Genomic DNA, 24,685 nt, shown 5'->3' with positions numbered 1-24,685 from the left:
GGAAGAAATTCAGCCAAGTTCTTGTGGGGCAGCTTTAAGATGAGTCTTGCCCATTTGATTAGGGAGCATTTTTAAGCATTCTTTACACAGATGGCTGAATTGGGCTATTTGGTGCACAAAACAAGGACTGGGAAACTTCATGACCTATGTTATGGCTCTGCAGGGGAAGAGATTCAGAAATAACTAAGGTTTTTTTCTTTTTTTAGTGGAAATTGTGTTACTACATACTTGACTTCTCAAAATTATTTACATAGGCCAATATGCAGATAGGTGCTTTGCAGTGTGTGGTAGCTTCTGACCTGGAAGCCTTTGAAAATCCTGTGAGGCACCTGTCTGCATGTTCTTCAGTGAAAAGTATTGCAGAGAGAGGCTTCAGGAGCTTTGGAAAAATACTTGTAATCCAAACCTCACTATTAAAGACTTAAATCCTATAGACACTTGAAGGCTTCTAAGTGAAAAATAAAAGGAAAAATCAATTTTTTCCCTTTTGTTTTAGTAAACAAAGCAGTTTTTAAAATGACCACGAATGATAGAGTAAATAAATACATACCTTACAGTTTTCAACAGCAACGTATTACTGCAAGTTTAAAAATAATTACAGTGGGTAGAAAATAAAGTTAAGATTTTGTATTGTTTTCCTAGGTGTTGTGAGCCACCACAGACGTGCATAAACACACAGTTTTGCCCATTCGTGGTCCTCTTCTGAAATGTCTGTTTGCTGACAACTTGAGAAAAAGTCACCGCTCTAGGAATTAATTATATTATATTTTACATGTGACTATTCTCTGCATTTTTCACCTGGGAAAAAACAGGATAATGGATTCTTAAACATTTGAGACTTGTAATTCAAGCATGTAGTTGTTTATGCTAACTGGAGTGATGCTATTTTTAAACTTTTCATGTTTTACTTTTCAGAAAAAGTATGGGCAAGCAGATGAAGACTGTAGGCATGGTATGCTTCTTCCTTTTTTTATCGTGTAGTGTTACAAATTGCAGTCAGTTTTCTGAATTTTTAGAACTGATGCCCAGATTTTTTGTTTACTAACAATGCTTCTTTTTTTCTATTATGTGTCTGCTTTATAATACTTTTTTTACCTTTTTTTTGTTTGTGTTTTTGAGAGATCTTGTTATTTTGTAACTTGTGTTCCAAGTACCAGAATGCTGCAAATCCATGCTTTTGGCACAGTGGTGCTATTTGGCTCATAGATGTAGGATGAAGAGATAGTGTTAGTTTTCTTGTAAAAATAAAGGCAGCTGATTGCCCTGTCTCTCTCCCTAGGGACACGGTGGATATTTTGGTTTGCATTTTGGAACTTGATTCAGAGAAAATTAAGATGATGTACCTGGATTTATTCCTATTTGTTAAAGCTTCCAGATGTGCATATATCACTTTGAAGTTGAGCTGTTAGTGTTTTGCTGCCTTGTTGGGTTGGGGTATTTTTAAAGGAATTAACCATCCTTGCTAATGTTCTCTTGCTCATGTGTAGTGCAAGTGGAGAACTCTCTGCTGAGTTTGGTCAGCATTGGACGAGATATATCAGTTAGATTTGGAAGGAAAAGGTGGCTGGATCCCTCCGTTCAGTTTTTAGTTCCTTAACTACTCCTGAATTGTAAAGGAAATTTCTTCACCCCTCAGTTTTGTTACACAGACTGTGTGATGTCATACTCTGACATTTCTGTGCTATTAATGATAATCTTTAAATCGTTCCTTTCTGGTTTTGTGTGGTGTGGGAGATTTTTTTTTTCTTTTATTTTAATCTTCATTGTTACCCAAGTCACAGTCGGGGGAATTCATGCAGCGTCTCAGCCTGCTTGCGAAGGACCACAGAACATAACTAAGAAAAGTAAACTTGCTTCCTGGAGGTGTGAAATTAATGTTTAACAAATTCTAAAGGGTGAACAGCGCTTAATCAGTACCATTCTTAAAATAGTCTGCAGGGTGGAATATTCTGACTGACCTCACAGTTGTCTACTTTGATGGCAAATAAAAGTGAAAGAGGGACATACGGAAAGATGAATGATGGTTAGAAGAGGTAGGAGGGAGAATGCTGTTTAGTAAGAAGTATTCCCATTGATGAGGTCTGATGGGTTTGTCGGTAGGGGTAGATGGGTGATGTTTGTCTGAGGAGCCTTCCCTTGGCATATGTGTCAGATATCAGTATCTCAAAGGAACTGTCACGTTAACTATTTTTCTTCTCTCACTGGACAGGCACAGAAGTGGGTGGAGTAGGAGTGCTGGTCTCTGCTCCTCTTCTTTTTTCTTAATTGAGTACAGAAAACAGCTTTCAAACGTATATTAGTAACAAAGAAATAGCATCCAGTTTAATGTTAATTTCTTTAATTCATGCCAGAATGTTCTGCAAGTATTTTTTTCAGATCTGAAACTGAACACATTTTTCAACTTACTAATGCCATATTTATGTATATATAAGTATGTTGTGTGTGTGTATTTTTATACACCTCCCCCATATTTTTATGAGTACATGAATTATCTACTTGGTTGTGGTTCCCCATGAGGTGCTGGTATCAATTGTGGCCCAGCATCTGACAGCTCAGAGTACCTGTGGTTTTTATCCTACTTTTATGTTTGAAATACCCTTGGGAAGAAACAGCCTTAGTGTGGCCTACCTGACGCTCACGCTTTCTTGGTCCTCACATTTTTTTTAATAGACTTTTATTCAAGCTGCTGTTCTGTCTTTTTACAAGACTTGACACATTGCATACCTATGGCAGTGTTTTATTTTAGCCTGAATGATAAGTGTATTTTAGGATAGCTAGAGGAATATATGTCCTTTATAGTATGCTGCTAGTACTGTTACAAGGAATGATGACCTAGAAGCTGTTAAATTATTCCACAAATCTTTAATAAAACACACCGGTTAATGTGTTGTGACTTTTTATGTGCAACTGTATGTGTTAGCAGTTTGTGATATGACATGTCATAATTGGACATCTAATCTTTGAGGTTAAAATAGCAAACGGTTAGACATGTTGAAGCTATTTCTGGCACTGCTGCTTCTGATTTGGGAAGTGAGCTCTATTTTTGGAACTGTGGTCAGTATGATCAGTGGTGGTAAATTCAGGCTGCTCTTTGAGATGCTTTATAAACAGGATTTGGTTACCATTTCATTTTGAAGAGATGTCTAGTTGGTTTTATGTTTGTGTTTTCTGTGGACTATTTTTTTCTTTAGTCTTCCATGCAATTTCTGTAACGACGTGAATGCAATTTATTATTCTAAATTTAATCCTGAAGTTGTGGTAAATATAAAATTCCTGTTAGCACTGACAGGAGCTGTTTGCATCTGCATGAGTAGCAGTGTAAACACAGATGTTGACATTGCCTGCAATAACAGTAACATATATAACAATTCTGTAATTTTAAACAACTGTCCAGCCTTCTTTTCAATTCATATATTTAGCTTATTAGCTTTTTAGTCACTCTGGCATTTCGTTTTCTGGACAGGTAATATGTATGATTAAATGTTATTCCTGCTTGTCTGAAGCACGTCTGTGTCGTGAAATAAATCCTTTCACTACTGGAAGTGTCAGGGGCAGTGTCTGTTTGGCTGGCTCTCTGATCCAGGGCTAGAAAGCGTTAGGAAAGTTCTCTCTTACATGGAGCCTGTACATTTCTGGACTCAAACAATCATTCCTGTATCCCGCACTTCACAGTGTAAGTGAATAAAAGCCCTTTTAAAGTAGCAGGAATTGACCACGAGGAGGTTAGCTATATTTGGAAACGACAGGGCATGCTTTTTGTGAGCATGAATGGATCTTCCTGAGCATGTTTGTGTTACTGAGAGGTTGTTGGTTCCTATTTTTTTTTTTTACCTTTTCTGTGAAGAGGAGGTCCTTTGTGTCTGTGTCAGGTATTTGAATTTACCCTTCCCATATTTAATTTTTGACTATTTTAGCATGTAAACATTATAACCTTTCTTGAGCTGCCATACAACCTTTCTTAGATGGTAGGAGACAAGTTTCCAGTTAGTATTAGTAGAGCAAGTAATACTTCCTTTACATCCAAGACTTGTCTTTCCAAGAAGCTGTGGATTCAACCCAAGTTTCAGACTTTATTTTCATGTTAAAGGTGAAGGAAAACTGTATATAGTTTATTTAAATGTGTGCTATGATGAGGCTAATAGCTGCTGATTTGTGTTGCAGTGCTGGGAGAGGGGCTGGCCAAGGGAGATGGATCTTTCCGTGCAGTACTCTGCTGCATGCATCTTAAAGGGAAGCTGCAAATTGTGTCTAATGTTCTTTCCAAATCACTGATGGGTGAATCACTGGTAAGTGGGTTTGCTGCAATCTACATAATTTAAAAAGCAGTTTTGCATTTCCTTTTTGTAAAATATGTTTAAAAACAAATTTCTGAACATATGTCTGCCTGGCAGGTTGCAACAAAAATACTTTGTATGAAAAAAATGAAGAAAAAAGTGTATGGGTACACATATATAATCAGTATAATTAGTTTGTTGCAAAACCAGTGTTTAAGTTCTTAACCAGTTATTAAGATTTTGAAAAGTTTTTTTACTGTTGGCTCTGAATCCTCAGGAAATGCAAAATAAAAAAGCTTTGCATTTCAAGATGAAGTTAAAGAGTCGAGTTGTTCAAACTTCTGTTTTACTCTTGAACTGTCAAAACTTGTTAAGATGCTTTTAACCCCATATGTTTAAGTAACTGTTCTGATTCTTCTGTGAATACTCATATGGGGAAAACTAGGGACATACTGAAGTGCCAAAGGATAGTGTCCTTTTTATTTTCGTAGTCCAGATGAAATAGCATGCAATTCATCACCATGAGCCGGTGGTGATGTTGAATCCAGAGGCATGGTCGTAGCACAAATAAGAGCAGCTCTGGTCAGACCATGAGGAACCTGTAAGGGACATCAGAGACTGTTGTAGGAGGGCCTGTTACCCTGAAATTGGATCATGTCTCCTGTATTTTGGTGCTTAACTTAATCAGTAGGCTGTTTTTGAAAGGGAGTTCTGTCTGGTACATATCCTGAATTTCCTTCCCTCCCGCCATTGGCTTTTTTTACATACAGAAAAGATTTTTTTTCCTTTTTGTTAGCTGATGTTTTCTAATGAAAAAACATTTCATTGAAAAATTCCTGGTGAGATTGGAGGAAATTTGCCTTCAGAAAAAATGGATGAAATAGCCAAAAGCTCCTGCTTGCAGGAAATGTGCAGTGCCCTTGTTTTGAGCTATTGTTGTGCACATAAAGGTAACTTCATATATAATTCCAGAGTGCTGTCCCAAAGCAGAATTTGGGGTTTTTACAAGCTTTAGGTTGTTAGACACAGTTGTTTTAAGTAGGAATATTAAGACCAGCAGCTGATTTACTGACTTCTGCCGTTGTCTGAGAGGAGAGATGAAACAAAGTTTTGGAATGAGTTTATTGAAGAGTTGGAATCCGTCCAGTTTTCTCCACAGTGACTTGAGAGAATAATTTTTGCTGACTTTTTTATGCTGTAATACATTTAAGCTCAACAGGTTCAATTTGTTGGTTTTCTGCTGAAGAAGTGAAAAATCATTTTGGAAAAAAGCCTAAGTGTGAGAATTGTTGAGCGTGTAAGTTTTCAGCAGAAATTTCTGCTGCTCAGTAGCATGGTCGAAATGCAAAGAAGTCTAACAAATGTAGTAGCACTTAATTACAGATCCGGGTTCCTTTAATGGAAGTTTTGACTTAACATGAGTGTGAAATTGTTCCACTTAGCTGTATAGTTCAGATAAATTCAACTTTGAAAGATTTTTACTTCAGATGTACTTGAATATGGAGTTATTTTTAGTTACATAGCTAATCTTTGCTTTCTAGTGAGAACTCCAAAAATTACATAGTCTGCCTATATCAGAGCAGAAAGAGTTATGAATCTGTAGAAATGAGTAATCTGTAAAGCAGATCCTTAAGAAGAAAAGAATCCATCACTGCAAAAGCAGTGGAAGCTTGTTTTATGAATACCTTTAGAGCCAAAGTGTTTCAGTAACCATAGCATGTGGCTCGTGTTTAGTGCTTTTCATCAGTAGCTTACAAAGCGCTCTGTGAAGGCAATCAGTATCACCGTCCCCATTTTGCAGATGGGAAACTGAGGCATGGAGAGGTGAAGTGACCTGGCTAAGGTCACCCAGCATGCTGGCAGCCAAGCTGATAACAAGAGCATTGATCTCCTGAGTCCTTGTCCATCGGGCAGTACTGCCTCCAGGGCTAGTGTGCATGTAGAATGCTGTTTCTGGAGGATAGCGATCAATAAGTATTGTAGCTATTAATATTTGTTTTGAGTGACAGCCAGCCTTCATGAGAAATTTCTTTTTCCCAAGTCGTTCTACGTATGCTGCTCTCTGTGTTGTCCTGTATTGATACTTGCTGTAAGTCTGGTGCTGTTTTTGGCCAGTGTAAAATCCCCTTTTTCACTGAGCTGTTTGCTCAGTGTTATGTAGTATGTAATTTAAAATTGTGCACTGTAAGTCATACTCATTTCTCCTTTTTGTCCTTCTCCTTGGTGGTGGTGTGTGGGGAAAGGGACTTTGTTGCTGGGTTTTAATGCGTGTGAAGATTTGTGTTTGATGTATTAATTTTCTTTCTTCCCCTAGAACGGGATGGTAACTAAAGATCTGACACGACTGAAAACACTTCTTGCTGAAACAGAGGTAATAATGAGCATATTATTGGGAAAATAATGAACATTACTTGAAACTGCTGAAAGACTTGTGTTCATGTGTTGCAGGAGATCCAGGCACACTGTGAACGTACTGGTTCAAACATTGTTTTCACCAGTCTGTCGGTCTTTACCATGTGCCTATTCAGGAGCCTTTTGTCACATTTTTGCATGACGTATGAGAAAATAGAGGAAGATGCTAATAGGTTGTTGACTCTCATGAAGCAGCAAGTAGAAAGAATTCAAAGCATTTAGAACTGTACTACTTATTTCTTTATTGCATTTTTCTCTGTTGGAAATGATTCTGAAGTAATAAACATGACTTAAGAAATTGGTTAACAAATATAAATGGCCTCTCAGTCACCTCTTTTTTGTATTCAAGGTTAATCTGTCATGTATGTTGATTAAACTGCCACTTCTTTTTTGTGTTTATTTTTGGGTTTTTTTTTTTCTTCTTATGTATTGTCATTTATTTGGGCTTCATTTTTAATGTAGACGTCAAGCTGAAAGACATCTCAGTACAGTTTAGACTTTTGGCTTTTAAAAACTTCACTGCACTCCACTTGAGAACTATCACAGGGTGGAATTTGGTCTTGTAAGAATCTCTAAAATTTTTCTCTAAGAATGAGTGAACTCAGTGTTTCTATCAGTATTCCTTTTATCAATGGGTGCAATTCAGTGAAATATGAAATTAATGTTTGTGACTGGAAGTGATTTCACACTTCTGATGAATATTTTTGTCTTGGTTCTAAAGCACATTGTGATAGCAAAGCAGCCAAAACAGTTCTTGTTGATAAAATTGTCTTGTGTTCCTTTATAACTGTGGGTTTTTTTATCTAATTGTAGGCAGCTGGCAAAGTACCATCAGGATATCATGTAGAAGATGTAGAAGAAGGTACGTAACTCAGTTCTGAAGCCACTTCATTTTGTAGTGGGGAGATTTGGATTCTGCTGAATCGAGCACTGCATAGGAGTCAGAAAGCAAAAAAGGGGCTTAACTATCATGGTGAGCCCTGGGCATTAGAGTAAAATTATCTTATCATAGACTGAATTTGGAGGCAGAAGTTTATATTTCCTGGTGGTGTATGATTTTGGTGAATGATTTTCCTTGTGTACAAATGCACTGTATGATATTCAGAGATATGGTGCCCTGGACACCTCCTCTCTGCCTTGGAAGTACTTGGCAATCAGAAAAGTAACTTCAATTTTGAATACTCTGCAGGGTGCCGGGATGGCTGGCAGTTCCGCCCCCCACCCAGGGGAGTCACGAGCAGTGAAGAATACACTCTATGTAAAAGGTAAAGTCGTCGTTTTATAAGGGATCATAACGTTTCCTCTTCTATTTAGCTGATGACAGAGCAATAGAGAGGTCAGGATGATGTAGGTACCTGTTACAACTGCATCATTTGCAAATTTTTGGAAGGGTCTGTTTATCCAGAAGCCCCTCAGTTGATAACATAGAATCGCTTATTCCATTTTCAAAAGAGAGTGGTTTGAGGACCATTGTTCTAGAAACAGGTCAGCATCTGTCTTTTTCTTCTACCTCTTCTATTTTTTATTATTTCAGAGATGTGAAAAGTTCTCACAGACAACAGTGTTAGCAAATTGAGACACGGTGAAGGGTGCTTTGAAAGCAGACAGGGAGCGTGCCTTCAGATAAACGGGCTTGGCTGATAGATGGTTTTTGTGTTTGGATAAAAAAATTGTAGAATTTTGCTCTGGATCTCATTATTTCCATTTTGTGTAAGTTCAAATACACAGAGGTGAATTGCCTTGCTGAAGATCCAATAGCTTTTATTGGAGTTTCTCCTCCATGTCTTTTCAACCTTCTAGTCAATATTGCCTGTAGTTTGTGCTCTGAATGGTCATTACTTACATAAAACAAAATTAACATATATGGGGGAACCATCATTATGCACGCAATTTCGAGGTATGCGTAACCAATGCAAATAAATTAATTTTAAAAAGTGAGCAGGAATCTGACCCGCTTTTTCAATTACATGACTGAATCGTTGAGTTTGGACTACTTTTGGTGTGATTTTCTAGAGATACTAAATCTTGGCAACTCTTATTGGCTTTTATTATATCTGGTGCTTATTCAGCAATTTTAAAAAAGCAGATGTTTACATTTTTGAGCTCACGATGATTTTCTGTTGAGTAACATCTATAACATGTTTCCAGCCGTCGCTCTGAAACATTTTTCCTCTAAAGCTGTAATTAGCTTTATGCACACTTTAAGCCCTTACAGTGAGAGGGATGTGCCTTACTCAGCAAATCCATAGGAATGATATCGTTTTGACTGTGGACTAAAGATTTAGTTCCTTATGAGGCTGCAGGTATTGAATATGAATTTTTTGAAGCTGTGGTTTATTTTTCCCTTGTGTGCCATAAAGCAGCAAGAGTACATTGTGTTTATTCTAGATAATGAAGTTATGGAATTGGAAGAAGAATTAAATGAGAAACTAAAAATGAGGGGAAAAATGTGTCTATTAAAATTTGAATAATAAGGAATTGGAAAAATTACAATGATGACGAATTTTTAAGTAATGTGCTTTCCTATTAAATACTGAAAAGGAACATTATTTTAAGTCTGTGATGTAGTTAATAGGAACAAATCAACAATTTTTTATGCATGTGCTACATTTTCTTTGGGACTTGAAAATTGTAATTGTACTTCAGCATTCTAATGCAGTGCTGAATTGGAAGATTTAAAATAACAATGCTGAAATTGACTCCTAAGAAAAATATTTTAATTTAAAGTATATCGTGGCCCATATTTTGAGAATGCCTTTAGTGACATTGTGATATTTATCATGCTTATTTTGTTTACAATTTGGGCACTCAAACATATAAATACTTAAACTTTTCTTAAAAGAAAAGCGAATGCTAATTCATATTCTAAGCTCTAATACAAGTGTGGCCTAGATATCCGGCTACTTTTGCTGCAAGCTTTTCATGTCATGGTCAGGTGTTATTTGTTTTGATCACACAGCTCAGTGTTCACATTCTGATTCACCTTACATTACATAATACATTCACTACAGAAAGGTTATTCTGTCACTGATCCCCTTCTGCTGTCTTCGTCAATGATGTGGGGTCCTGACTTGCTGTATTAATTTAGTCTTGGTGCATCCTTTCTTTTTTACAGTAACTCATCACCGTAGGAGGAGATTCGTAATAGAAGTATGCACATAGATATCCACATGAAATTCAAGTATAATTATGTTTACAGGGTTTAAAATCCTGGCAGAGATCAGCCTGCCTGGCTTTATTTATAATCAATGTCGTGCCTACATTAACTCTTTGTAGTGTCCTTATGTAAAAGAAACAAACTAAACAGCTTCCTGGCCTCATGTTTATTTTGTATATCCAATGTTTTCTTAGTACCTCCAGAACTTACTCCCCCTCCTATTTTATTCTTTATTTTGTCATCTATTTAAGTGCTTCAGTTTTGAAGAATGATGAAGATGCAGCTCCTGCCTTGTGTTTTGTATTTTTAATGGGAAGTTTAATTAAAAATTAGTCCCGAGTTCTACAAGCATTTGCCTAGACTTGGAATAAACTCTGAGGATGAGAATGCTGAAATTGTACACAGACGTTTGGAATCTTGTTAAATTTAATGCATCAGCATGTGCCATTAAATGAAAAATGTACTACTTTAACATATCCTTAGCCTCTGCAAAAATAGATCCTTTTAGACTGATAACACCCTTTATTAAGCAGAGCATTAAACCTTTACCTTGACCTTAGTAGGTGTATTTAGTAGAAAGGACCATGTGATGTCACTGTTGCTCCAGAAGTAACTGCTGAATGAGTATTTATCAGCTAATAACATAACTATTGGAGGAAGTGGGGTGTATCTTTCCTTTGCTCTGCTTAACAGTGTTTTATTTATGCTAATGTACAGCACCTAATCATTTCAGGGATGGTCCATAATCTCATCGTGTTAATTGCTGTACAAACAATTCTTTGAAGCAGGAAATTTCTTAAGACGGCTTGTGTCCCTCTGTGTTTCAAAGAAGTTTGATGTACTTTTCTGGACCTTGCAGTAAGAAAGGTTGCTGCTTCTCTTATGAAATGCTGCATAGATGTATGTATTTCCAAATTAGTTCACGTGGACTAAATTGCCTTTAGTTCTGAGAGAGGCTTAAAGAATCATAGAGTCCTAGAATGTCCCCCTGACTTTAAAAGTAAAATCTTGATAAGTTTCTGGTTTTAATTGGAGACTGAAAAGTTCGAGGCATAATAATTTTTCCTATTTTACGTAGATTTTTAGAGCAAGGGATCTGCAGGTACGGTGCACAGTGTACTTCAGCACATTCCCAGGAAGAACTAACAGAATGGCAAAAACGATATGCTTCCCGCTTGATCAGATTAAAACAGCAGAAGGAAAACAAACAATGTTCGGGCAGTTATATGGAAACCTTGATTGAGAAATGGATGAATTCATTATCTCCTGAGAAAGTGGTAAGGAAAATATACTACTTCCCTATGTGCTCCTATTTAAAACTAACTGGTTTTGGCCCTTGCTATTGGAGCTGGTCGAATTACTCCTTACCCAGAAACTGTCCAACCAATCTGCTCCACTTTCCATCCTGCCCTGTGTCTTCTTGCAAAGATACCAGAGTCTTAGGCTGGTTTCTGCAGATGTACGCATTCATTTCAGGAATTCAGCATAATCTGTGAATTACAGTTTATGGGTTAATCACAGCTTGTTCATTTTGCATATTTACTATTCCCAGTGCAGGATGGGTCAGCCAAGTCTCATGGTATTGTTCCTTGACTAGATGGCAGAACTTTTAAAACTGGAGAACAATAAATGGTGAAGCTTTCACAACTTGGTGGAGAACACTCTTGTTTGTGCATGGCTCCTTTTCTTTGCACGCAGCTGCAGGCACTTGTATGAAGAACAGCCAGTTCCTAAAATTTTACAACAAAGTTTGAAAACTGAAGAGTGCAGGGTATGGATACGATCAAACTCAGCAGCTGTTTGGAATTTCAGAGAATGTTTTTGTGGCATTCGACCAGCTCTACTTACCACTGACCCTAAGGAATTTTTGGTCCATCTATTGTCGCTTAAAATCTGGGAAGAGTGGACTTCCTGCGAAATGCATTAATGAGTAGAAAGCCTGGTTCTAGTCTCCTGGTGTCTCTAGTAGTCTCGTTGATGTCAGTGCCATCTGGGGTCTTCTGGAAACACACTCTTTGGGCTTCATCCTATCAGATTCAGCTTTACAAATGAAATCATGTTGTACTTTAAACATTTACAATTAAGTGGTTTTTGAAAATCAAGTCCTGTGGTTAATTGTCCTTAAATGGTTATATTCTTTTCTTACTGAGCATGATCTAGTAGATATGGCTTGTTTGTCTCTCTGAATTAGTACATGTTCATTAATTCCTATGCAGGACTTAAATCAACCCTGCACAATCTAGGAAACCATACTTTCCAGTTTCTGTTTAAAAATACTCTTTTTCCCTGACTGTTTTTATTTTGATACCGTCTACAGAAGTTTAATGTTATCTTCTTTTTCTTTTAATCTAGCTTAGTGAATGTGTAGAAGGAGTGAGAGTAGAGCATAATCCTGAGCTGTCTGTAACTGTCACCACCAAAAAATCTCATCAGACATGGACTTTTGCTCTCACTTGTAAGGTAGGACTACTTATATTTTGAAAGTGAGTCAATAATAACTAGAATGCAGCCCATAACCTTTTGCAATTAAGACTTCAATTGCATAATTCCTCTTAAAATAGAGGAGTTTCCTAGCACCGTCCCTTCTGTGTCTCTTTTCCCAGCAGCTCTGGCGATTATCTGTCGACTGCCCAGATTTCTGGAAAGTGGGCAGGACTTGTACCTGTTCTGAGAAGCTGAGAGTTCTTATAAGCTCTCATTATCTGATTGCAAATGAAGATAGGCCTGAAATAATTTCTGTTCTCCAACCTACTGTCATTTTAACCTTTGCTTTTTTTTTTTATAGCCTGCAAGAATGCTGTATCGAGTGGCATTGCTTTACGATGCCCATCGTCCACATTTTAGTATTGTTGCAATATCTGCTGGAGACAGCACTACCCAGGTATCACAAGAAGTTCCAGAAAACTGTCAGGAATGGATAGGAGGAAAGATGGTCCAGAATGGAATAGATCATTATATTTACAAAGTCAGTATAGCCTTTAACACAGAAATCTTTGGAACTTTTCGTCAAACTGTTGTGTTTGATTTTGGATTAGAACCAGTTCTCATGCAACGAGTAATGATTGATGCTGCTTCAACTGAAGGTAATGTATTAAATTTTGGCTTTTTTTGAATAGTGGAAATCTTTCATGCTTCTCTTTCCTTTTCACATTTCTGGGCAGAACATCATCTCTATTCACAGCTAGTCCTGTACTGATATGTTCATCACACATATGAATATAAATAGTGGGTAAAAGCTTCAGAGGGTCTAAATAAGGCAGATAACCAGATTATGACTGACTTTGTGTCGAGATACAGTTCCTAAATCTTGTCAAAATGCTGGAAATTTCTAGTTTGGTTTGTGTCTGAGGGCAGCACTGGAAGGTGAAGTATGTTTATGTTTTTATACTCATTCATGTATTGATGAGAATGTTAAACATGCAGAAAAAGGTCAGTAGAGCGATGAAGTGTTTCTCTGTAAGAACGCACCTGGTAATTCATTCATTAATTGAAAAAGGCTATCTAAGAAGTTGCTTGTTTTTTTTTTTTTTTTTCCTCCCCTTGCAGTATCTGACTAGGGTTGTCAAAGGCGAGAGGCGAGGTATGGACTTGTAATGCAATGAATTGCTGTTGACGTGAATTTTGACAATATAAAGAAAGTGTAACTGTATTTTTGTATGTGTTCCAGTAAAAGAAAACCAACTGTATGTTACTATAAGGGTTGTATTGTGTTTATGAAATAGCATTGTGCCTCTCAGGTCAAACCTGAAATAACTCTATTATCAGAAATATATGAACAATTTGAAAGATGTTTCAAGAGGTGCAAAAAGGAATAATGCACTTTGATCTACGGTAAAAGATTAAGAGAGCTGAGTCACTTGGCAGTGAGCAAGGGGGTGGGATAGAGTACGGTCATTTTTTGTGAAAACTTGAAAGATACAAACACCAAAGAAGCAGAATTGTAGCACTGGGATGGAAGTAGGAAGAAAAAAAAAATATAGAAGGAAAAAAAGATGAAAAAGAGCAGACAGCAGTTTTCTATTCCTGGCCTTTATTTTTATTGAACAGGTTAACAGCTGCAACATTAACAAAAAGCAACTGTAAAGAGCAAATGCTATGAACTGATCTTTCTGGATGACCCAGGTACTTATAGCCAAGAGCAGAAAGACTGCACGAGTTGTAATGTCTCTTAAAGCAGAGAATATTGCATTGCAAATGAGAGGCCATGCTTAGAAGCAAGGCTGTGGTCTTTTCAGGAACTATTATACGATCTCCGTGAAACTGTGTGGGTAATCACAGCTGACAGGCTTCCTAAGACATGGAGTTTGTGGAGAACAAGTGTTCTTTTATTGTAAACCTGTTTAAGATCAAGAAAACCAAGCCACAAGTCAGAATTACTGTCAAAACCAGTCTGTGGTCTTGGTCTTTGTTGGCTTAACCTAATTGCAAACCAGAGCGAATGAGGGGACAGCTGGCTCGAGTCCACATGAGTGATGGATGCGGTTGAGGAAGCACTCTCTGGCATTAGTTACTGGTACTTCCTTTTCACGTGCTTGTCTGTGTGCAGAGCGACACTGAGGTCTTCCGGCAGGTTGTTTCTAGTACTTATTTCTGATGAAAAGGTCCTAGGTGCTTTACAGATAAGTAGAAATACAAACCCCTGGGCTTTTTGCTAAGGTTATCCAAGAAGTGTATGAGCAGGCAAGTGAAAGGGATAACTATGCTGGATGTGTCTGGTCCCATTGTTTCTTTGGCTTTTGGTATATATGGATTTGGATCTCATGGATGTGCTTTTCAAACAGCTTGAGCTCTCTACCTTTGCATGTCATTGGGCCCTGTCTAGATAGCTAGGCAGGAAATTTTGAAGACTTCATTCACGATGGAAAAAGAGAACTAAGAGAAGTTTTCTGTGCACTGAGGGCATACAAAATGCTCTTTAAGAAAGGGTGTTGCATGGACAATCTGCCCCAGGAGCTGTTTGTGTCAGGCTGCGAGCGGAAGTCTCTCTAGTGCTGGGAATTAAGTGGCTCTTTCTAGCAACTGAGAACTCAGCCCCAGCATAATAATTGAGCTTTTGTGATCTGAGGTATGGTTACTACCAGAGGAAGCTTCGTTTATGGTGAGATGATTTCAAACACAGAAACCACACAACCACGGACTTTTTCTTGCCATACAACTGTAGCTGCTCGCATGGTTCAAGCTTGAGGTACATATTTAAATTTGGCTTCTTAGTGAACACATGCTTATGAGATTGACAGTAAGATAAGCCATGTTCCTGTGGTTCTAGTCAAGCTGAACTGAGATTTCTTTTTCTAAAAAGCTGTTTTCCTTCTGTTTTGAATAAAGACAGTCAAGATGATGTTAAGTGTTTAATTTGAATTTGAAATTGTCTTTTTTTTTGCACGTTTTTCAGCGTTGGTGTGATATCCTGGATACCTATCTTAAATCTTACTTAGAGATAATACATTCAGATATCAGAGCTTCACTATAAATGCCAAATATTTTCAGCTCTGCAATTTAACCACAATTCTGTTAACTGATGTACTGTTGTCATAGTGTTTTTCTCGTGTTAGTGGATGTATTTCGGGAGGCTGTAGGCAGTGCTTGGTCTTCTGTCTCTCATTTAACTGATGTGATCCCTGAAATTAGGACGTACTGAAAAATTATTTTCCCGTTAATTTTTGAACTTTATATCGTATTATGTTACATGTCCAGAGTTTTGCCTAGGAAACTAAGTTTAGCTGTAGAATGCAAGTGTCTGCAGAATACACATATTGTGGTACCATATATTTTTAAAGGCTTTCACAATGTTGCACATTTAATAATTTATCAGCTAGTTCATCAACTTGTTTTTATTACCATCTACATTTTATACTATATATTGTAAGATTCTTCATTATTTTATATTTTTGAAACGAGATGGTGTTGCAGTTATGCTTTGAAAGCATATTGCAATGCCAAGCCCTTCAAATTTGCTTTCCTTGTTTGTCTGTATTAAGTTTGCTCTCTATAGAATGTTTTATTTTCTGATATTGTTTGAGAGTCAGCTTGCTGTGTGCACCTGAAAAGTAGGGATGATAATTACTAGCATAGAGCTTACTAAAGCTGTTGTAGGCAGAGGAGAGTCTTACCTACATTTACCTACACTTAGTTCATTGCCTCTAATGGGATTACTTTTAGTAGTGTTTTTCTTTTGTTTGTTTATTTAATAAAAACAAATACATACAGAGTTTGAACTTATTTCCTTTCCCTGTTATGTGTCTACATCCAGATCTTGAATACCTGATGCATGCACGGCAACAGCTACTAACCACAGCTAAGCGTTGGGATTCTACTTCTAAGACTATTGTAGAATTTGAGCCTAATGAAACTACTGAATTGGAGAAGAGCCTTCTTACAAGATACCAAATCCCTCTCTCTGCTGACCAGCTCTTTACGCAATCTGTCCTGGACAAATCCTTGACCAAGACCAACTATCAGTCACGGCTACATGATCTCCTTTACATAGAGGAAATAGCACAGTATAAGGAAGTTAGCAAGTAAGTGATCTCTTTATAAAAATACTTAGCTATTTCTCGCTGTCCTATTAAAATGAGCATGGCAACTTTTTTCATTAAACCTGCATGATGGTTTTAGATATTGAATCTTCCTGTTTCTTGGAAATGAAGTAGAATATGAGTCTGTAAATACTAACTCTTCATACAGATCACAAGAACTTAACAAATATAATTTGCTGGTAACTTATGTACAACAAATTGCATGTATCAGTCTATGCTTATGGTTGGAGGTGCTAAACAGCTCTTGTACAATGTTTTGGTCATCATAGTATCATAGAATAGTTTGGGTTGGAAGAGACCTTAAAGATCATCTAGTTCCAACCCCATGTTAATGTCTGGGTAATTATTTTTTAGTCTCTTTATACAAAAACATAGTAAAAATAGGAGTCATATTTTTGTTCCTTGATGAAAGTAAATTATAGCTAAGTAATATATGAAAGCTTTCTATAAAAGGCCTTGAGGGAGTGTATTTTTTGTATTTTTTGTTTCTTTTGAAGAAAAAGGTTGAATTGTGGGTGTATCAAACTCTGATCTTACAATGATGTGGCAGCTGTCTTTATATTATTTATTTTCTAAATAGGCTGAAAACCAACATGTGAATAAAAGGCATAGAGTATATGTCCTTTGTTTGTTTTGTTGTGTACATATTACCCAACTGGATTAGCTGCATGAACAAATAGAAAGTTAGGAAAAATTGTAAGCTTCCCATATATAAACTCTCACAGGGCCTTTTCTCTCTAGTTTGGTATTTGTGGTTATAAATTTTGCCTGCACTCACATAGTGTGAAAGAGTTTTGAAGTGCTGTACCACTCAGAATGGAAAGTCAAAAAGGAGTAACTTCCCTTTAACCTAATTTGGCAGCAAATTTAGCTCTATTAATTCCTTAAGTTCCAAACCAGAAAGGTCTATTGAAGACGAGCCACTCCTGGAGATGCAGAGATTCAGCTGAGTCCTCCCTCTAGAACCTAGGAAGAAAATACTATGAGTTTGTTGTATTTTTGATGCTTTTAAAGCAGAGAAATTGTTCCATTTCTTTTTTGTATCTCAGATGAAGGGCAGTAGATTTGAACTGTTTTTCTTCATATCTTTCATCGCTACTGTGATGTATATGTCTCTGACATACGGAGGAATCATACTTGAGTGCTGTTTTCAGCATACAGAAGTATTCACCATCATACATATTTATTATCAGGTTGACTTTTCTAAGGCTTTTTAAAACAAAAATTTAAAGTAAACGTTATGAAATATGATATGAAAATAAACCATATCTTTACCAAGTGAATTTTCACATTGAGAATCACACTCTCATGCCCTACAGGAAACCAAAGAGCAGCCTGCCTGTAGAAAGGAAAGAATAAGAAGTGTATTCTGTGTGTAATGCTTCCCCTTTGGACAATTTGATGCAGCGATAAGTTATTGCTCTTCTTTTTCTATCTAGTAGATTAATAAAAGTAAGTTTTAATAATATTCTTGAAATCTTCTGGTTTGATAGTGCTGATGACAGAAATATTCTTTTGATCTTGTAGTTGACCCACTTTATTTCAACAAGGCTCAAACTAACACACTTCTCTGCTCCTCTGCGGCTTAGATCACAGGCTTGCTATTCTCTAGTGAAGTGTCAGGGTTGCAAGCCTAGAAGTGGGCCCCGAAATACAAATGCAAGTGAGTTGTGAAGTGTCTGAAGTGGTGCCGTGAGTGAAAACGTTGATGAGCTGCTACTCTCTCACGGGTTTGTGTATGTATAGTGTAAAAAGTAGTAGGGTTGTCAACATGGTCTGTTATGACAGCACTGGAATAACACAAATGTCTACAGTTCAGGTGGGAGTGAATTTTTTAGTTTTAAGAATGTTGATGATTTCTCACTTTGTAGGAAAACACTGTTTCAGGCTGCACGTGGGATCACCTGGGTGGAACTACTGAAAAGTATGGGATGAAGGTGGCAGTCACTTTAAAAAGTCTTGAGCTCAGTTATGAGGGGTCTGTTCTGTAGAGTCTCAGGGAGCTTTAATTTTACATCACGTTTGTTCTAATATTTCAAGAGACAGTTATAAAAATGACTCCACACGAGTACAAAATAGAGTAATAAAATAAAGGAGACCCTGCTGTCTAAATACCAAGTGCAAAAGTACCTTGTAAGAGGAAACAAAACAATGTTCTGATCTAGATAATAGTTTGGGTTTGGAAAGTTTTGCCCTATGTACAATCTGTTGATGGTTTTCAAACTCTTTGTTTCTCTCCTGCACATTGAATAGAAAAACAGCAAATAATTCTCATAGTGTCTAGAATTTCTGTTTTCCTGTATGAATGTTGAAGAGTGTGTGAGGTGACGCATAGCTCCTTCTTTGCAGTACCCTGTCTGCTACCAGCATTCCAGAGCAGATTTGATCTTCAAGGCTCTGAAAACTTAAAGTACTGGCTTTGATGGAAAATAAATTTGCTTTTGTCATTACTGTGTCTTACGTCTATGAACGCAATAGGTGGGTGTCACGCTGCACACCCTGTCTGAACTGTATAAATGCAAGAGGAAATGTGCTGAGCTGCTTTTAAGGAAGTGCTTTATGGGGCTTTATTCAGAATGGGTTTATTTGCCTTTTGGGAATTTGTTTGCATTGGTACTGGATGAATTAATGATTTATAAAGTCTTTAATTTCTGTGCTTTAAATATGAACAACAGGGTTTTTTTAGCTCATTTCATGAACACTGCAGTTAGGCTGGGATTTTGCAGGGCTTAGGAGGAAGTGTAATTTTTTTTTATTTATGTATGAAAACCTTATTTTGTATAAACATGCAAAGCAGGGGTGAGGGATGGATAAAAGAAGCAACTTCTGATTTTTTTAAAATGTAATCCTTAGAGGATTTTGTAGTTTAACGGTTTGCCAGAAGATGTCAGCTTACTCAATGGAAATTGCTTGACAATCTCTGAACTTTAGATTCCCTTTAGCACAGCAGATTTGGTTTAGTCTGGCACTGGTTTGTGCCTTGTCTCAGAATGGCAGCGGTTGTGTTTTCCAGCACAGTTTTGCAAATCTGAATTTGAGAATGAGCTGATGCATATTCAGTAGCGTAGGGATTCAACTTTAGGAGAGTTTTAACTGAATACAGCCACATGCTATTGTGAACTTATCTTAGTAATAATTCTGAGCTCTTGGTTGCTGTGTTAAATGTCTTATATAGTACTTTAACAATCATCTGAAGGAGATGTGAGCTGTTTTAAGGTGTTACACTGATAGCTCCGGTGCAGCTCTTGTATAGAAGAGAGCTTGTGTTATGTTTTGGGTTTCTTTTAGTGCATGTGGAAACTGGAAGGATTACACTCAGTCCTCGTGTGCTCCCTGAAGCACCTGGTTGCTTTAACCACAGCTTGTGCAGTGACCTTTGTGGTTACCGATGAACCAAGCAAATCTGTGTTCAGTAAGAAGACACCTTGCTTTTTGAGAGCAGAGAAGCTTTGACTTAAAGCCCACACTATGTAAAGAAGCAACTGGTACCACAAGGGGGCAAACTTGCAATTTTTGTGCAAGACCCATGGTTTGCTGGGTATGAAAAAGAAGTATTTAATTGGTTTGGTAGATGATTAATTATCAAGGAGCTAAAATGTTGGATTTTATTGTTATGGGCTTACGATCATTGACACTAGAGAGCTAAAACAATAAATTATCAGCTTATTAGGTTAAAATAGAGATTATAAGAACAACAGATCAAATAGAAACAGTATCAGTGTGAGAACCATTGCAAGAAAGTTATTTTTTTTTCCTAAGAGATTTTATTTCATTTGCGACAACCTTTGGGTTTTCCTTTTTTTCTGTAATTTGTTGAAAATTCAGGAAAGAGTTGTCGATGGGAAAGAACTGGATATTGTTGGTATGGAAGACCTTTTTCCCCACTTTTTCTTTTGAAAACCAGGTTAAAGCAATCGATTTAAAAAAAAACCAAAACACTTTAGGAGAAGTTTATTGTGTATTCGTGAGGGGTCAATGAAGTGTGCTAATAAGTCACTTCAATGTATTATGCATGTGACTGCTGGAAAATGGTAATGACAAAGAATGGATTTGTTATGTCTCTGTTTACAGGAGGAACTTGCTGCTAATAGGAATCCCGTGCATAGATGGTTTATATGGCTGAGCCTGTGATGCCATTCTCTCATTTCAAATAAAATGATCTCATTTTAATATCTGCATTCTGACCTTTTGGAGGCATTTTAATCAATTCCTCTGAATTATATGGATAATACTGTTTAGCTTTTAAGATGTAGATTACCGTCTTTGATGCAGAACCTGGAAGAGCTACATGGAATAAATGGGAATCTTGCTCTGTTCTGTGCCTGCACATCTCTCCTTGAATACCTAGCATAAGCCTACAAACTATTTAAATAGAAGTTTTTACTCCTTTGGGACATACATACCCTAAACTTAGTTTAGTCTTAGAAAAATCTAATATTTGATTTTTCTCTTATGATGGTTCTTTTTTAGGCTTCATTGTGTTGATTCATTTGAACATGTGTTTTATAGGCTATAATGAAAAGGAAAGTGTGTAACCATTCAACAACTCCCTCCTTATGAAAACCCATTTTGGCAATCCTTGTTTATGTTTAAGGCTTAAACGTTCAGAACGTGAGGCCATGAATCTTCAGTCTAAATGCGTGAAAATTCTGAATCTGAGAGTGTTTTTCTGCACTGACTTGATGCTTTTTTACTTAGGTTCAACATAAAAGTGCAATTGCAGATTGTAGCAAGCTTCATGCTCACTGGTGTTTCTGGAGGTGCAAAGTATGCTCAAAATGGACAACTCTTTGGCCGCTTTAAGCTCACTGAAACACTTTCGGAAGACACTTTGGCTGGACGGCTAGTGATGACCAAAGTCAATGCTGTTTATTTATTGCCTGTCACTAAAGAGAAGTCAGCACAGACCCAGGGAACCAAAGAGAAGGTTTATGAAGCAGCTATTGAGGAGAAAACAAAGGATTATATCTTCTTGAGGGTATCCAGGGAATGCTGTGAAGAACTTAATCTTCGGGCAGATTGTGAAATGCAGGTAAGTCTGAGCAGAAGTGCTTTTGGTACAGGAACTATTTGCATTGCATCTGTTTTGGCTCCACCCAAAATAATAGCTTGAAGATATGAAAAGAAATTTTGTTATTCATCGTCGTACACAGAAAGCAGGGCACAGATGAGTGTTTCAGACAGGTGAAGTCTTTTAATACATAAATAAACGCATATTTACACGTATAGAATGTGTGTGCATCTGGAGTCTTATTATTTAGGAAAGAAATTATTCTTCTGGCATCTACTCATTCTTTCTTTGTGTCCTTGTGGATTCCACTATTTGTTCCTAGGCCTGAGGTGAAATGAATTTGTAATAAGGTTTGTTGAGGTTATGAATGGGCCATGTGCTGCTTTCTGTGCCTGTATCAGAACAGAAGGAATATTGTCCTTCAGTGGAAGAATCTTCAGCTTAAGAGTATTTGCTTGGTGATGGTGAGAGCTGGTAGATAGAAGGTGAATAAATGCTTCTATTCTATAAGTATCTCTTGTGTTTCAGTATAATAATACTGGCTTCCATGGCTCTCACTCTGTTGACGCTTATATGCAAGACAGGTATTTATCTGTTTCGGAGGCATTCAGTCTCAAAATGAGGAGTTATAACACTTCTGCTAGAGAAAATAGTGTTGACAGCAAGATCAAGCTTTTATTTACTTTGCAGTTAATGTGAAATAGATGAGGATAGTTTTTTGAGATATTTTGTAGTTTGCAAACAAGACAGTGCATGAGATGTAAATACCTGTAGAAGACAGAGCTCTAGTTAAGTTAAATACTTAAACTCCTCAGCCATCCCCAATGTGTGTCTGCTTTGGATCTTGTTATTGATCTTGTCACCACATAAGTAACCTCAGATTAAGGGTACTGGAATTGTTTGAAATGAATGTATTTTCACCAAAGGATTATCTCCTTCCATTCATTTTCTTTTGGATGAAACATGTACAAGAATCCTAATGTCTTAATTTAACGTGGAAAACTGGTCTGGGAAGGCTTATGTTGTTCTGGGCTCTTGGTTTTGTGTTTGTTTTCTTAAAACAATAATTAAACTTACTAATTGATTCTATCAGAAACTCCACTGGAATGCAAAATGAACTGAGGCTTCAGTGACTGGCTTGTTTTTCTTGAGTTTCTCATAAAACTTTGCTTGAGGCAGCAAATTTATCCTGCATTAAAAACTGGGTCCTAAAGTTATTTGCAAAATTATTTAGGACATCATACATGTATCAGTGAACTGGTGGTCAAATCCTTATGTGTTACCTAAATTTTAATGAGTTCCAATTGTCAGGAAATTTCTTCTGATTAGGTATTGACTGAAAATTTGGGAAGGAGTCCTCAGGCTAGAGCTGAGGATATTACAGTTCAGATGTATGGTGTTTTTATTAAAGGTGCTAGGAATCTTGCCGTTGTCTTCAGTGGAGTCAGTATTCCGTATGTGATTCTTAAACATTGACAAAATTGCATTTATTTCTGTAGGTTTTGGATAAGGTCGGTGGTTTGATGCCTTTCCTCTTCTAGTAATTCACCTCAGGAACTTCCTGATCACTTGTTTGCCTGTTGTCCTGTCTTAGCCGTAATAAACATGCAATTCTGCTTTTATCAAGGTGGGATGGAGTGAGCCGGTGCTTTAAACCCCCTTGGCTGCTGCTCTTTTTGGTGACCAAACTAACATGCGACTGTTTTATTTTTGGAGTAGTTACTGTGTTCTGTGTCCTCTTCTGTGAAACTGGGAATGGATTAACTTCCTTTCCCACTGTTTTCTTATTGTGGAATATATATTAAAGCAGGCTCCATGCCTGCACTTCGCAGATGGCCTCATTCAGTACTCTGTAACAGCAAAATACAACTATTTGATTCATTCCAAACTGGATTAAAACCAAAACCAAATCACAAGCTGATAAAGAGAAAGGTGAATGCAGGTAGATATTAAGAGCTGTTTAACGCTAGGGACCTTGCTTGTGCTTCTGGAATGATGCTCAGATGAGCATCTCAGTTTTTCTGCACCTAAATTATCATTATTATATTGGATGGTCTTTTGTTAGCCCTGGATCTGTCTGAGGAAAGAGATTTTTCCTGTATAGATCAAACTGTGAGGTTGGGACCGTTGCCATTTGTGTGGAAATCTTTTTCCACACATCTGCGGGAAGTTGTTGGATGGACAAATTAGCACAGGGTAGGGATAGGTAGGACAGGAGGAAGCTTGAGGTCCCCCTTGGGCAGGAAGAGCTGGTGCTGTCATTCTTGACAAGCACTAAACCAAGGTTACTAAGGTACTGGATTGGCATAAACCACACGGTGGAACAGTCGGGGAAAAAAATTCCTTAAATGTTCATATATCCTATTTAAGGAAGGTTTTCCTAGCAGTTACAATTACTCCAGTGAACTCCACGCTTAACGTTGTACAGATTTGTTACTGCCCTTTTCAGAGTTGCTGTAAAATGTGATAGTCGAGATGAATTATTTAATGTCTTCATATCTGCTGGAGACTGAAAGTTAATGGCTACATTCTGCACTGATACAAGCAAACTTTGTTTATTTACAGCAAAGCTAGTGTTGATTTCCGTGCTACAGAATAATATGAATATTATAATATTTAAATATACTGGAAACCAGAGAATGCTAGGAACTGTGTTTTGCCAACCCTTTTGAAGGGGATGATCTTCAAATAGTGAACATTACAGGTGAACAAGGGGGTTTTTACCTGTCTGATCCCTATGGTGGGAAGCAATTTTGTTGGTGGATAAAGGAGCATCAGGTGCAACAAGCAGTTAAATCTAGGAGGCTAAATAGTTCCTCCAGAGGAGGAATTTCCCTCCATAGGAGAAAGTTCATGAGAGATGTTGAAGTGGCTTTGAATGAGGCATGTTTTTAGAGAAGTGATTGTCTGCTTTTCTAACTACTTCTTACCTTTTTTCCCTCCAAGTTTTCTGTTATTTTGATAACTACAGGGTTCTTTCATACTACAAGTTGGGTGTTGTTTGTAGTATATAAGGAAAACTTATTTTAGTCCACAAGGGCTTTTTAAAGTCTTCATGTAAGTTGTCAGAAAAGAGAATTACAAAAATATGTTCTAGTATTGCCTTGTGTTGTTTGAACATTTGGCTTGGTTGCAACAATTATTATGGGATTAAAGTGTGATTAAGTAATAATGGACCGATTAGGAGAAAAGTAATAGATCTAAGACCTGATTTTTGCTTTGGGCAGGAGGGTACATTTAGAATGACAGCATCACCTCCATGGTGATGACACGGGGCACTTGACTGCTGCTTTGC

General features: G+C 37.2%; 1 protein-coding gene across 4 annotated transcripts in view; it reads left to right on the top strand.

Moving 5' to 3' along the window:
* The window catches only part of HELZ (helicase with zinc finger), an 86,454-nt gene that overhangs the window by 17,303 nt on the left and 44,466 nt on the right, over nt 1–24,685 (top strand). For 3 of the 4 annotated variants that reach the window (XM_069872539.1, XM_069872538.1, XM_069872541.1), the window contains 10 exons: nt 916–952; nt 4,162–4,286; nt 6,589–6,645; nt 7,500–7,548; nt 7,876–7,951; nt 10,922–11,120; nt 12,196–12,303; nt 12,629–12,926; nt 16,094–16,361; nt 21,078–21,411. In XM_069872539.1, the coding sequence (XP_069728640.1) occupies nt 916–952; nt 4,162–4,286; nt 6,589–6,645; nt 7,500–7,548; nt 7,876–7,951; nt 10,922–11,120; nt 12,196–12,303; nt 12,629–12,926; nt 16,094–16,361; nt 21,078–21,411 (1,551 nt within the window). The remainder of the gene's footprint in view (nt 1–915; nt 953–4,161; nt 4,287–6,588; nt 6,646–7,499; nt 7,549–7,875; nt 7,952–10,921; nt 11,121–12,195; nt 12,304–12,628; nt 12,927–16,093; nt 16,362–21,077; nt 21,412–24,685) is intronic. The other variant, XM_069872540.1, reaches the window with a different exon arrangement.

This window comes from Phaenicophaeus curvirostris, chromosome 19 (genome assembly GCF_032191515.1).
Source record: "Phaenicophaeus curvirostris isolate KB17595 chromosome 19, BPBGC_Pcur_1.0, whole genome shotgun sequence".
Classification (NCBI taxonomy): domain Eukaryota; kingdom Metazoa; phylum Chordata; class Aves; order Cuculiformes; family Cuculidae; genus Phaenicophaeus; species Phaenicophaeus curvirostris.
Note: the sequence above shows the minus strand (reverse complement) of the source record. Positions and strands in the feature narration are given on the sequence as shown.